General features: G+C 39.7%; 1 protein-coding gene across 1 annotated transcript; it reads right to left on the bottom strand.

Moving 5' to 3' along the window:
- Positions 1-3,866: 3,866 nt before the first annotated feature.
- On the bottom strand, positions 3,867-10,234 carry LOC146474689 (uncharacterized). Its single transcript, XM_085116431.1, has 2 exons — positions 8,438-10,234; positions 3,867-5,235 (listed from the first exon to the last, which is right to left on the bottom strand). The coding sequence occupies exons 1-2, from the start codon at positions 8,648-8,650 to the stop codon at positions 4,933-4,935; spliced, it is 516 nt and encodes a 171-aa protein (XP_084972557.1). The 5' UTR covers positions 8,651-10,234; the 3' UTR covers positions 3,867-4,932.
- Between the last annotated feature and the right edge of the window lie 3,554 nt (positions 10,235-13,788).

Raw genomic sequence — 13,788 nt, 5'->3', positions numbered from 1 at the left:
AGCAACCGGGAAGAGCGCAGGGTTCACTTCATCTCCCTTGACTGAATTACATTTAATTTTACTCAGCATTTCGTCTGTGGAGAAAACTGAATTTTTCCTCGCGAATGAAGCTCGGGCCGAAGATCCGAGCGGAGCTAAGCCGCGCGAATTCGAGCGAAAAATATATTTATATATATCGGTGAAGGTGTCCATGCTGTTGCCTGGCAAACGAAGTTTGAATGACGTCAGACAAAGGGAAGGTTGCTAGGCAGCAACAGGTTGAAAGACAGCCTGGCATCAGACGCAACTCATGTTAATTTATTGAGAGATGAACGTGTTTATTCGTCAAGCAGTGAAACATGTTTACTATTGGTGACGCATGGACCATATTGTGATGCAAATGAACCAGCGCGAGCAGCGAAGAAGAAGGAGATATCAGGAAACCACAGAGCAAAGACAAAAGACAACATCACTTCGAATCATCTGTCCCAGCCCTAGCTTCGCGAGATTTTGCGAGGCACTTTTTTCTAGTTAAAATATTTGTCATTATATTACATTACCGGTGTATTTTAATCCAAAGTAGGTTTTGTAAAAAAATGATATGCTGGTTTTTCTTTTTGTCATAAAGACGCCATTGATGACAAAAAAAATTGTACATTCTTGAGTTGAAAATATTAGCGGTAACATAGAAACGTCGAGTCGTTCTAATTCTTCAATGCTTTTATCGTGAAATTTTTACTAACTCAAAAATAAAACAGATCTTAAGCAAATAATTGAAAGAGATAAAATTATAAGTTGTTAGATGGGAATATCGGGTAAACAGAGAGCAAAGGCCTTTAGAGAGTAGTCTTCAGAATATGTTCGATAAACATTTCACTGCTTCAAAGTAAACATTCACTTGCTAGCTGACATTATTGCATTGAACCTTGGAAAATAAACTGGATTTTACTGCATAATTACAAACAAATTCCCTCCCATTTGCTAAAAGATGGCGGAAATTCAGTTGACATTCCCAGCTCGATTTTAGAGGCGAGTGAATTTTCATTTCTGATTAATGCCCTTATTGATAGATATCTTAGTTGGTTGTCGGTTCTGAAAAGCCTACAAGAACCGAATACATCATGTAACAGATGATAGAATTCTTGCCACAGAGCTGAAAAAATATAAAGCAGATGGCTCCCGCGTTTGTCACCAAAAAATAAATAAACCCGGTAAAAACAGAAAATACAAACGATAAAATCAAATAGCAGTCGGCTCGATCAAATATTACATTCTTTTAAAAATTAAAAAGCTAAAATAGGTAGCTTGCCAGAAACAAAACGCCGTTCTAGGCTTCCAAAAAAACGGTTTAAAATTGACAGGCAAGAACAGAAGTAATAAACTGTTCAAGACGATGTCTTACTTACAAGTGAAACACTTTTGAGCACATTTTTTGGTATTATTCTGCTTGTTTGTTTTGGACGCCCCGTAAGTTTCATTTGTACCAGCCATAGTGTTTTATTTTGAATACGAGAATTCAGGATATTTCTTGTTAAAATGTACAGACGGCAACAAAAAAAAAAAGAACCGTTAATTTGGTTTCAGGTACTTCGGTTTTCTAGTAATGATACTTCCACCGAGTGTGTACTGCTTGACCAACTTGCAACAACGGGAAAAGCTGTGTTATTTGCGCTGTTTCATTCATGTTTTTACAGATCGAGGCTAAACATTCATTCCAGCTTCACCCCGTGATTGAACCATTCCCTCCTCAATCTCTCTTCGTAAAACATGGCCTGGTTTGGCTTTATACGTATTGCTTGTTATGAAACGAAATGAGTTTCCGGCGAGGTTTTATGGCTAAGCGTTGAGCCTGCATGGATCTTTACGGTTACACCTTGACTATTAACTCGTACGCTTTGTTTTGGCACCAAATCCTGTTACTTTTACAAAGGACATTTTGCTGTAGTCAAGTGATTGTTATATCACGTTCTATCAGTATTTCTTTTTAACGAACCTCTCGTCTTATTTAAAGGGACCCCATCGCTAATTTCACACAATTGCCCCTGGTAATGAGCAAGACACTTATGCAAGAAATAAAAACAACTTACCTCAAAAAAAACCTTTTTTTTCGGTTGACGAAGACAGAATCAAGCGATTACAAACACGGGATGACTGCGTCGCTAATTTTAGAAAAATGTCCCTGGTAAATGAGAAAGACGCTGATTTTGGAAATAAAAATAACTTAGTTTAAAATAAATAGCGATTACAAACACCGAATCGATGTAAGTTCACTTCCATACGGATTGATGGATAAAATGTGACGGGAGTCGAATCGCTTATTTGTCTAAAATTCTAAAAGCTAATGTGACATTTCGGTGAAAGTTGATTTTTAATTTAATATCCCATGAAATGCCAATCAATAATGAAAAGCGTTTGGATTTTAATTATTCAACTAGGCAGCCTCCTTAAAAAGTAAGTCGTTTCTCCAAATGCTTTTTAAGAGAATTTAAATTTAAACTGCTAATTCCTTGCCGGACATCTAAATCACATGATTGACCCCCAAAATCTTAGTCGCGTAAGTTACGCGGGTACTGAAACATTTTTTCTTCAGTGAAAATGGAAATGTTCTTTAATTTGAAAATAACACCTTTTGGTTTATTAAAATGGTTGTGCTTTAGTTAGTCAGCCTAGGGGAAAATTGCAACATTTTATTGCTGAAGGAAAGTGAGCTTGTCAGTCACAACTCCTAACGAATGACAAGAGAATAACGACTTGACGGGCACGATACAGAATGTGTTTCCACCTTCGCACATCAATCCAGTGGGTTCCAAATAATTTTCCCTACTGTCATCGCCATGCCCGTCTACGGCAAGTTCACACTGGGCACTGTTCTAGGTGGCACTAGTGTAAAGGCACTCGGGCATTAGGGACAACTTTCAACACAAATTTTATGAACAGCCTGGAACTTTACACACGCACAAATCCCTAGCTGTTATTACTTGTTAGATACTTGCTTATTACCCCGTTGTGAAGGTCCTAAAACAATTCTGTGCCTTGAATGTAAGCTAATGTACGTACATACTTTATTGGCTCTTCCCCACGGGGCTTTTCAGAGTGAGTGTTACAATGATGTAATGGTGAACAACTGAGCATAAGTGTTCTGAAAACCGACCACCCACATTTCCGTGCTCGTAACCAGGGTCTTTTGTCTCCCCACCCCAGGGTGTGTGTGTGTGTGTGTGAAGGGGGGAAGGGGGTGGGGGGTTGCGAGAGAAGATCTTCCTTCGCTCCCCCTGGGGTGGGGAGATGAAAGACCCTGGAAACGAGGTTATCTCGTATGTAGCCCCAGGAAACATTTACTCTCGTTTTTTTTTTTTTTTCCTTTAATTCGAGCCTTGTTCCATAGCTACTAGGTTCGATTACCAGCCGCTGTTCGGGAATGAGCCCACAGGGAGCGGCGGAAATCGATCCTATATAGCTACAGTCGAACATAAAAGATGACCTTCTTTGTTTCAGTGACTACTTTGTTCTAATCGAATTTCTTTTACAATCAGTTACAATATTCAAGACCTGACATAGTCCATCGACCATCTTTCATGCCCCTCAGAGTCCACCACGTTGTCAGGGCATTTGGATGAGTTGTTATCAGGCCCCAGTTGTTCAAAGAGTGGATAACTTTATCCAGTGGATGAGTTGCTATCCAGCGGTTAAAATGTACTCCAACAAAAGCTTTTGGCAAGTTTTTCTCGCAATCCCATACTTAAATTAGACAAACGCTTGTACTTTATACACAAATTATAAGGCTATAGGGAAATTCTTGCACGCATTTTAACTGCTGCATAGCAACCTATGCAGTAAATAAAATTATCCGCTCTTTGAACAACTGGGGCCGAAAGTTCGACTTGTTTTAGTAAACAAACTGACCATTGATATCGGCAGTTGTTTCTCAGTCTACGTAAGGATAAAATGAAATAAAGTTTTTTTTTCAAGCCAACCTTGTGAGCGCGTCTTTTATTAGTCATTTGGTGAGTTGCTCGCTTGCTATTTAGTTACACGTTATGGTTAGTTTTGCCTTTTTTAGAAGTCTTTCATAATTTTAAGTTAAAATTTACATTGCCTGAATTTAAATACAGTAACCACCTGCCAATCTACTGGCATCTCTACAGTTCAAGCCCTAACTAACATCTGCGTTTTACACCGCCGGCAATCATAATTACCATGACAACCATTGTAGCTCTAAAACATTGAAAATAAGAGATCATCGACTGAAAAACCTAGTTAAACGCCATTACGTTCCACTGAACTTTTAAAGCTAACTTGTTTCTTGAGTCGCCCGCTAAGGTATTTTACAGCCGTAGCGGGAAAACAAAAAGCGTTCGACAAAATTTAGCCGCTGTGAGACCAAAAGGCGTTGTGCGCCGGAGTCGAAATCAAACGCAAGACGTTTGGAGCTACAGCAGAAGTTTAGCCGACATGAGTACCAGTCCTTCCTAATGAGAGAGGGGGAGGGGAAGGGAGAGAGGGGAAAGAAAGTTCGATTTCTCTCGTTTTTTTCCTGTTTCGCGCCCGTCTCCCCCCCCCCCCCCCGCCCCCGCCCCCTCCCAAGAAGCCCGATGCTCAATTTTAAGTTTAGCAGGAAAGCGCTCTAAGGCATCAATTTCAACTTTGCATTTCCAAGATCCTCGGAAGTCAAACTGTTTGAATGTCTGTGTAACTACAATCCCTTCGAATTCGTGTGACCCTAATTTTAAACGTAAAAGCTATGAAGCAGCTCTTTCGCTGGTGCTGCTTGCATCCACACTAAGATTTGAGATTATTCTGTCCAGTTCTCAACTTAGGTAATGTTGCCTAATTCACTCTACGTAATTTCTCCAAATCTCGACGGAGTCCCTCCTTTTCATGGGAAATGGCTAAAAAACGTCTTTCTTGTGGACATTCGTGGTTATAATTTTTTTTTCCGTATCTTTTAAAGGTCTAAACACAACTGTCTTTCATGAGTGGAACGCTTGTTTGTTCGTCCTCATTATTCTCAATGTCCACAGTAGTTATGTCATCTTTTCTTGTCTCTCCGTTATTCGAATCAGATGAAGAACCCTCTTCTTCTTTCTTTATAAGCGGATCTTTAGGTTGTTGTCTGGTTTTCTGAGCATTTGCTTTGTCCATAGCCTGCATTTTCAACACAGCTCCAAAATCAAATGCACCCGCTGTTGGGCCAGTAACCTCAATGAGCGGCGTAGGCATCTTGACTTGATGTCGTTCAATCGGTGTCTTTGGTGTCTATGAAGGATTTTTTACTGTTAGATTCTTAGTGTAAACTGGTAAACGGCATTCGTTGTAGCATAAAAGAGAACCTCCCTCCCCTCCCATCCTCCCTATCCTATCTAGTCACGGTAAAGCTGCATGCCACCAAGTTGCTCGTAATTTAGCACAACGTTACTCAAAATTTCTCAAATCAAGTTGCGCGAAAAATCCAGAAAGTTGGTGGTTCTCACCTCTTGTTATTGATCTATACCTATAATTATCATCATCTTACGGTCTTGGCCGAGAGTCAGTGCACAACCGCCCGTCAGCATTTTCGATCATCATTATTATCATCATCATCTTCATTTAACTACGTACCACAATCATGTACCAAAAAATGGTCTTCTTGCGAGCCGTGATAACTAGCTCAATAATTCGATCATCCTTAATGATTCTCGACATTGATGTTATTAACGAAAGTTTGGTTTATCAACAGAGTTGATAACTACAGGTAAATTGGCCACCATAAAGAAATTCAAGTGCTGACGTTTCGAGCGTTACCGCCCCCTTTGTCGATTCGCTCCCACCGACACAGCCCCACAGTTTGTTAGAAAGTAACCCCCTATCGATGTTATTAGCCTTGTCTAATAAAGAAATCTACATTTTCCATCATTTCTCTTCTAGCGTGGGTTTCTCAAAACCTTTGTTTACTGATGGGTGGTATATTTTCGTGCAAACTAGCCCAAGGTTTCTAAATCTTTTAATATACACTTGTAAACAGCTGCCACTCGCAAACCGTGTGAGTGGTTATTGCTAAACGTGTTTGTCCAAGGTCTTACCAGGCGTGGGTTTCTCCACAAGAAACCGGAATTCAAAGAAAAAATAAATATTTTTACTGGCTGTCCCGTCACGTACATAATTTTTTTTCCCGCCCACTTCAAGATGGCTGGTACTATAAATTACACTCTCAACTACTTTTTTCTACTTCATTTAAGTTAGAAAAAGAGATAATCCGAAGAAAAGTCGAACCCGGGTCGACGGATTCCCCAGCGGGAACCTTACCACTAGAAAACCGAATACTGACTGCCAGAAATTACAATTTTTGGCAAAATGCATCCATATCCTAACCCCAAATATAAAGGCTAACCCAAGCTACCTAAGCTAAATTAGGACAACCGGAGTGTTATTTAGGCTAACTGGAGGGCTATTTGGGCTAAAAGGAGTGCTAGTTAGGCTAACCGGAGAGTTATTTAGGCTAACCGGATTGTTATTATGTTAGTTACCAGTCTGTCACGGTAAGTATCCGCCATCTTGAAATGGGCGTAAAAAATTTCCCGCAACGGCTGGTATTGTTTTACCGCAGAAATCCTGCGGTAATAAAATCCCAGTTCTCCATGCAGCTAAAGGCCGCCCCTGGCGACCATCCGCTGACCAAAGAGCCTGAGGACTCTGGGTACGAGATTGGCCCCTTAACGGCAGAAATCCCTGGGCGCTTTCCATTCAACCAAAAATTCCGGAAATTCCAGCTGCGGGTGAGGAATCGAATGGAGCAGAAATTTTCCGGAATAAAATCTCGGAATTTTGGGTATACCTCGTGAGGTGGTCCTAACGTTCCGGAAAATGATCCATTCGGTTATTTCTACTCGGGTCCAGTTCCTCCGACGTAAGTTGATTGTCTTATTTCGGTTAACGTGGAAAACTCGTGAATGGAACTGGTTTGTTTTCAAGTCGGTTACGGTTAACCGGAAAATACCATTCCATTCGCCACCCAAATTTTTCGAAACTTCAAACCGGAACGTTTGGTCGAATAAAAGGCGCCCCTGAAGAGAAAAAAAACGGAGTACCACAGAGTCTCTCCTGGCGACCAACTGCTGGCTAAAGAAACTGGGGACTCTGGGCCTGGTTGTTCGAAAGCCGATTATAAACGCTAATCTACGATTAAAAGTTTAATCGAGGTTTTCATCTCGCTCTTTAAAAGTGGTTTTAAAGCCTTATTTCAGGCTAAAGGTAAGGAAAAGTCTAAGTCAAAACTGACGGGCAAAAATCGTTTGGAAGAATCTTTACTCGAATGAAAGTTCACGTTGAACAACTGGGCCCTGGATACGAGATTGGTTCCACCGCGTGAAGCATGTTCTGCCCGCATCATTTCAATTCTATAAATAAACGTTCACATGATAATTGCCCCTAATATGTTAAGTCTCGTTGACTTGTTCCTTCTCGTTCCTGGAATGGAACTACGATATTAAATTCCGTTTCTCGGAATTACTTTCAGTTCATTTTACGTCTGTCTGTTTTTCACCTCATTTCGCCTACAGTCTCGTTCCCAGTTCTGTTCGTCTATTGTTAATCAGTAATTTGAACAAGGCAAAGCCTATGTTTGTTTACTTGAGTTATTAATTTCCACTTGTCTGTTATTCTCGTCTGATACACCCTTTCCAATGATTCGCGTCCATTCGCCAAAAATAAATAAACGTGAAAGCCTACTTGAGAGAAGATGTCAAGCTGTCAATTTCGATCCGCAAGTCACGGCAAAAAAGTTGCTCCTTTTCTACACGAAAAAACGTAGCAGCACATCAAGAGATATAATTTTTCTAGCCGTGGAAGTTATTACAGAAAAGCTGCGGTTCCACGGATAAAAATATTAATACCAGTCATTCGTAATCGGTATGTAAAAATGCGATTCTTCTGTGAAGCAGACAACAAAAGACGAAACATAATCATAATAAAACCTTCATCATGCATGCGTGCCGAAAATGAACGTCAGTGGAGCAGTTTTACAACGGTCTGACTAATATATTGATCTCACAGTAGCTGATCGTTCACATTGAAAGTTAGGAAGCAATATTTCTGACGATGTTACGCTGGCACATTGCAACATCAAAACACGTGAAATTTACAACCGCACGAAACCTCGATTTCGGCGTCTGCTCCGTCAAATACTTCGTAAATGGAGTCAATTTTCGAAGTCGGTTTACTATTATTAGTCATAATATAATCTTCAGCGTACTTTCACAATGACTTTTCTCAGCCACATATACAAAAATTTGCATATTTCTCCACTGAAAATCAAACGCACGCCTTCTTCTGGGATTTTAAAAACAGCGTACTGAGCGAAAATATTGTTATCAGATTAAAATCGCTTAGGCGGGTAATAGGAGTTCTATATCCTATATATACTGAAATTGTACTTAAAAATAATCAAGGTAACGCAAGAATCGGAGTTAAAAATGTTGCTTACCATTAGATGATAGTGGTAGACCTCATACTTGTTTTGCAAAGCTTCGCTTCTTGAAGCAGGGTCCATGTGCATTTCAAAAGGCGATTTGACCGGCTCGTCGAACGATCGACAAGGTCCTTTACACACTGCCGCGGCCAAACAACACAACAGTACAAGAAATCCTGCCAAACCAGCAGCAATGTAGATGGCTAAGGCGTCATCGGCCAAAATCATTTTCAAAATGTGTAATTAATAAACCACGCCAGCGTATAGCGGTTGAAATGATCGCTCCACTGTTCAGAAATTTCCATAAATCGGCAAAAGATGTTTTGGCTCTCTGTACAAATGAGTTAAATCACTGCTTCGATTCCATTCTTCTAGTATTAACTTTCGGCAAATGATAACTTTAACAAACAAAAGGCTATGCGGCACGACAATAGAAGTCACAAGGAACGTGCTCGAAAAGACTCGAAACGAAGCTGTCTGTTACGCCAGGTTGTAATCCAAGACAGTTATGTTTATTTCATTTCGCGCTTGACCTCCGGCAAACACGCAACCACACTCGCGCGAGATCCACGAACGTTCAAAAAATACGCCTTCAAGTTTTAGAAGTTTGTGATCTTTCATTGAGGCTCAGTCAATGTGTAAAAGAATTTGTTATAAGAGAACAATTAATTAAATTCAAATTTTATTTTAGTTGATATTGATTGAGTACTTTAGCGTGGTAAAAAGCAGCATAGTATACTTATTAAACTCCCAAAATATGGAGAATGAAAATCACTCTTGTCTTTGAAACTGCAGAGTGATGCATATGATCATATCACATTAAATATGATCTAAGAAAAAAACTCTTCAGCTTTCCTTAAAATAATATTCTTGTATGTACCAACAAGAATAATATGTAGCAGCCATATATTCCGTCACTGAAGATGATCAAAACAAAAATGTAAACAACCAGAAAACAGTATTTAAGTATGTGACCTGTGTCACACATCATATATACAATTTGGGTGATTACTGCGTACTTTTAAACTAAAGCTGATTTTATTCTGACACTGATTTTGCTATTTTGCAACACTAATTAACCCGCTTTCTCCTTGCGCTGGGAGAAAATGTTAAAAAATGTTTCTCTCCTTCGACTCTGCAACCTCTGTATAAACAATGACCAACTGCAATGCCACAACGTGACGAACATCACGATCAGTATATAGTGTAATTTTGAATGAAGAAATAGATCCATATCAGCCAGTGTTTCTCTTTCCAAGGGATGTACTATTTCGTGGTCTTCTTGTCCGTCGTTCCCCATTCCCTAGTAATCTTTGGAGTTCCAAAAGTCTTTGATGTTGGTCATGCGCGCTTCTGATAGCTCTGAGGTGCCACCAAAATGTCGTCATGAGTGTAAACCCAAATATGAAACATATCGCAGCAAGAAGGCGAAAAACTTTGGCGTTCTTCTCCGAGTCACAATGGTCGCAGTCTTCCAAAGTTCCATCGTGATGATAACTTTGAGCTACTCCCAGGAAAATGAAGCACAGAACAATAACAAGAAATCCGATGAAGATCCCAATCGTATCTCGGATGATTTTACGTCTCAAAGGTGTCGGTTGATTTGGTTCTTCCATAGTCGAACTGATCCCATCTTAATCGAAGAAAATTTAGTCTAGCTACTGGAATTTTGACCAGGAAAGCTGCGATTAGCCTATTTCATCAGCAAAGTCATATAAACAGATAGAACACATCTTTCACTGAGTAGTTTCGTGACACTTGTTTCAACTGTTGTTTCCAGTCCTATGAGGTGTGATGAATAGAATTCTAATTGTCCCAAACATATAACAAAAGGGAATTTCTTTTTACTATCATTAACGTTTTCTTAACAAATATAAATTTAATATCTTTTTAAATTGATAGGTAATCAGGAAAATGATTTTTTTTCAAATTTGATTTTAAAAAGTACGTACTCACTTTATAGTCACGCAACATTCGACTTTGTGACCGCTCCTGCTAACGCGAGGCAGACAACGGGATTCTTGTTGAAAATGTCGCTCGATTTAGCTTCAGCTATTGATGTATCTTTTCTTATATTTGCTTTGTTCGTCGTTTTGTGGATTGTTGTAGTTATTTGTACAAGACAGCCGCTCAAAGACATCCAAACAACGATGGAAAGAACGCCTGCTCGAGTGTTACGAGGCGATACTGCCAGACGCCATTTGTATGAAGAGAAAAATCCTGTCAAATTGTTATGACTGGTTTACGACAAGACACCTTAAAAAACATGCCAGAATGCCACCACTGCTGTGGAATATGTGCAGGGTATAGGAAGAGATGCAAGGAAGGGATTTCGTCAGACAAAAGAGCCATAATTTTGCAGTGGATTCAATTTCAAGAGCTGAGAGTATAGTATGAAGACCTATGAAGAGCAGTTTGTTTTGATACGTTCCAGAGGATGACTCACAGCAAAGTAAACATCAAATTATGCTGCTGATTGAACTTGAAAGTCTCTCGTAGCCCACAAAGAAGTTTCGTAGATCATAGAGGCAGTGGAAACATTTTTCAACTCAAGAAACAGTGCTATATTATGTTCCACTTCGTATTTCTGTTGTTTCAGGGTATTTAACACATTCCAAAAGGATTATGCATCAATCAATTCCACCTTTACCCATCCCCCCCCTCCCGGGCAATAGCGGGATATTTTCCCATACTGTCCATCCCGGGGTCGGGCATTACCTTTTCACCCAAATACCCTAGGGCATTTGACCATCTCACTTTTTTTTCACCTTACAGCATTGTTGCTCATTTCAGTGACCAATTCATCAGCAAATACAGTAAGTTTCATATTAAATACATCTACATAGCACATAAATGGGATGCTACAGCTGCAGAATGACCTTTTTTGACAAATTATACTACAGGAAACAAGACCTAACTGGGACTAAATTTGGCCTGAATTAGCACAGATTTTATTGAAAGTAAGACGAGTAACAAATAAAAATAAAACAGTTTTGAGGCACTACCCAGGGACATTTGAACAACTCATTTGTCCCTGCCGTGCAGCATTTGTCAGTTTTTATTTTCAAAAAATCCCAACTCCTGGGGGTCAGCCCAGGGGAATGGGCACTGTTGGAATTGACTGATGCATTAGGACAGGCCTCTTCCAAACACAGTGACAGCCTGTGACGTCAATAGCCTCCAGCTTAACACTGGGTGATTCTTTTGGCACTGAAATGGCCAGTATAGCATGCCGTCAATTTTTTTGTAACCTGGTGGTTGAGAGTAAGCCAAGAGACCCAACAAAGTAAGCCGCCTGGGGCTGTACAGGACCCAGACTTATTTCTGAGCTACAGTCAAACCTTTACTAAGTAGTCACCCTTGGAGAATTGCTTAGTGATCGCTTAATACAAGTTGCAAAGAATACACATCAAACACAATGAAAATGCCATTTCATTTCACACTTGTTAGTTTATGCACAAAGCCCTCATAAACTCACTTACTAGGTTTTAAAAGGAACTGCAATGATAAAATTGTATGACAAAGGAGGGAATAGTATAAATATGAAGTAATTAACTGACCATTGAAGCCAAGATCTTTCAGTCAGTATTACAGGTATTTAGAATATTCGTCACCTTATTTGGGTGGTTTCCTTTTGCAAAGTGGCCATTTAAAACTGGTAAAGATAGTAGAAGCAGCTCCCTGGGACTTAGTAAAGGGTGACCACAACTGCTTAATGTACAGTTCAGAAAATACCCATACTCCCCCCACGGAAAGTTTTTTGTTTTGCATCCTGCCTCCCCCAAGGAAACCCCAGTTTAGCTTCATACTTTGCTTTTAAAATTTTGACTTTTAAGACCCCCTCCCCCTAGGAATTTCCAATGACCTTCCTTGGGGTGGGTATGGATTTTTTCTGGAACTGCACAATAAAGTGACTGATCAAGGTCAAAATTACTTAAATTAATGGAAACAATTTTTGGGACTTTAACAATCAACTGCTTAATAGAGGGTGACGGTTTGACACAGTGCCAATTAACCCTTCACTCCCACCAGAAAATGCTCTATTTTTGTAAAACAACAACAGTGGAGCCATATACCAATTGTTTTGTCTGGGCCATTTCATAAAACATTCCAGCCAAAAATGAAAAACTAAAAAACCCTTAAAAGCATGTAGTCATTTCTTGTGTATATTGTGTATACCCCAAACTATAGCTTAATCTGCTGATCTCAGCTTGGTCCTAAAAAATGTAAATAGGAAAAAGTTTAAAAAAAATGGAGGGGTGGTTAATCATGTCTTTTATAGAAGGGGCATAACATTTTATGTATCCAATGTCCAGATCTCTCCAAGACTTGTTTGCTGTCCAAATTTTTTACAGATTAGCCTAATATATAGAGTTTTTTGGTTGTTTTTGTTTCTGTTTGTTTGTTTGTTTGTTTGTTTGTTTTTTTTAATTTCATGCCACTCTCTATGGAGACCAAATTGTGGGCCATAATCCCAGATATCATTAATCTGGCATTCCCCATTTCCAAATTCTTGTGTTGGAAGCTAGAGACCACTTGATATTCAATTGAGAAGGCATATATCAGTCTGTCAGTCACTCTAGTACTTTCTGGAAAATTATTTACCTAGCCGGTAAAGATACTCTAGTTCTGTTAATTATTTTAGATTTAAACACTTTTAAGAACAATAAGCTAAAACAAACAATTTTAGCCTGGCAGCAATGTTACAATCAACCCTGTTAATTTGATAAGGGGTTCTCCCCTGGTTAGTATATTAGACTCCCATAGGGAGGTAGAGATATAAGTTTAGAGAGTGGAGTTATGCACCTAATTTTGACCCTGAGGAGGTGTGGGGGGGGGGGGGGGGGGCTTGAAGGATATGGGCATTTGATCTTTCTGTTTCCATCCTGACCCAAGGACAAATAAGCCTGTAAAATTTATGACCAGGGTTATCAGTTTAATTATGCAAATTGAGGGATTTTGCCTCATATCCCTAGGGGGACTCCCATGTGTTCTCAAGGGGTGGTGATGCTCATTGGAAATTTGAAACAAGATCCCTAAGGAGACCAATCTTAATTGACTTAGCTTAAGCTTTATTGTAAACGAGGTTATTCTAAACCTCAAGTATTTTACTGATCCAGGTCCGTACAAGATTCCGCCAGCGCGGCATCCCTCAACGTCTTGCCACATTTCAGGCCCGTAGCAAGGCTAAAACAACTGAGGGGGCTTAGCAAAATGGTGAAACAAAACTACCCCCCCCCCCCCCCCATTGTTACTCAAAAACAGACTGTCTTGGGAGTTTAAGATGCAACGAGAACATCAAAAAACCATGGTAGATTTAGTAAGTCAAACAATAACTTTGCACCTGGATGACACTCTCAGGTCAT

This window comes from Pavona decussata, unplaced genomic scaffold, assembly GCF_977016875.1.
Source record: "Pavona decussata unplaced genomic scaffold, jaPavDecu1.1 SCAFFOLD_87, whole genome shotgun sequence".
Lineage (NCBI taxonomy): Eukaryota > Metazoa > Cnidaria > Anthozoa > Scleractinia > Agariciidae > Pavona > Pavona decussata.
This window is presented reverse-complemented; position numbering and strand designations above follow the sequence as displayed.

What these genes read in the sequence shown, in the direction of transcription:
- LOC146474689 (XM_085116431.1), bottom strand. Translation starts at nt 8,650, where the DNA reads ATGATTTTGGCCGATGACGCCTTAGCCATCTACATTGCTGCTGGTTTG. An exon ending in TCTACCACTATCATCTAATG is followed by an intron (nt 5,236 to 8,437) that starts GTAAGCAACATT and finishes AATCCTTCATAG; the next exon opens with ACACCAAAGACACCGATTGA.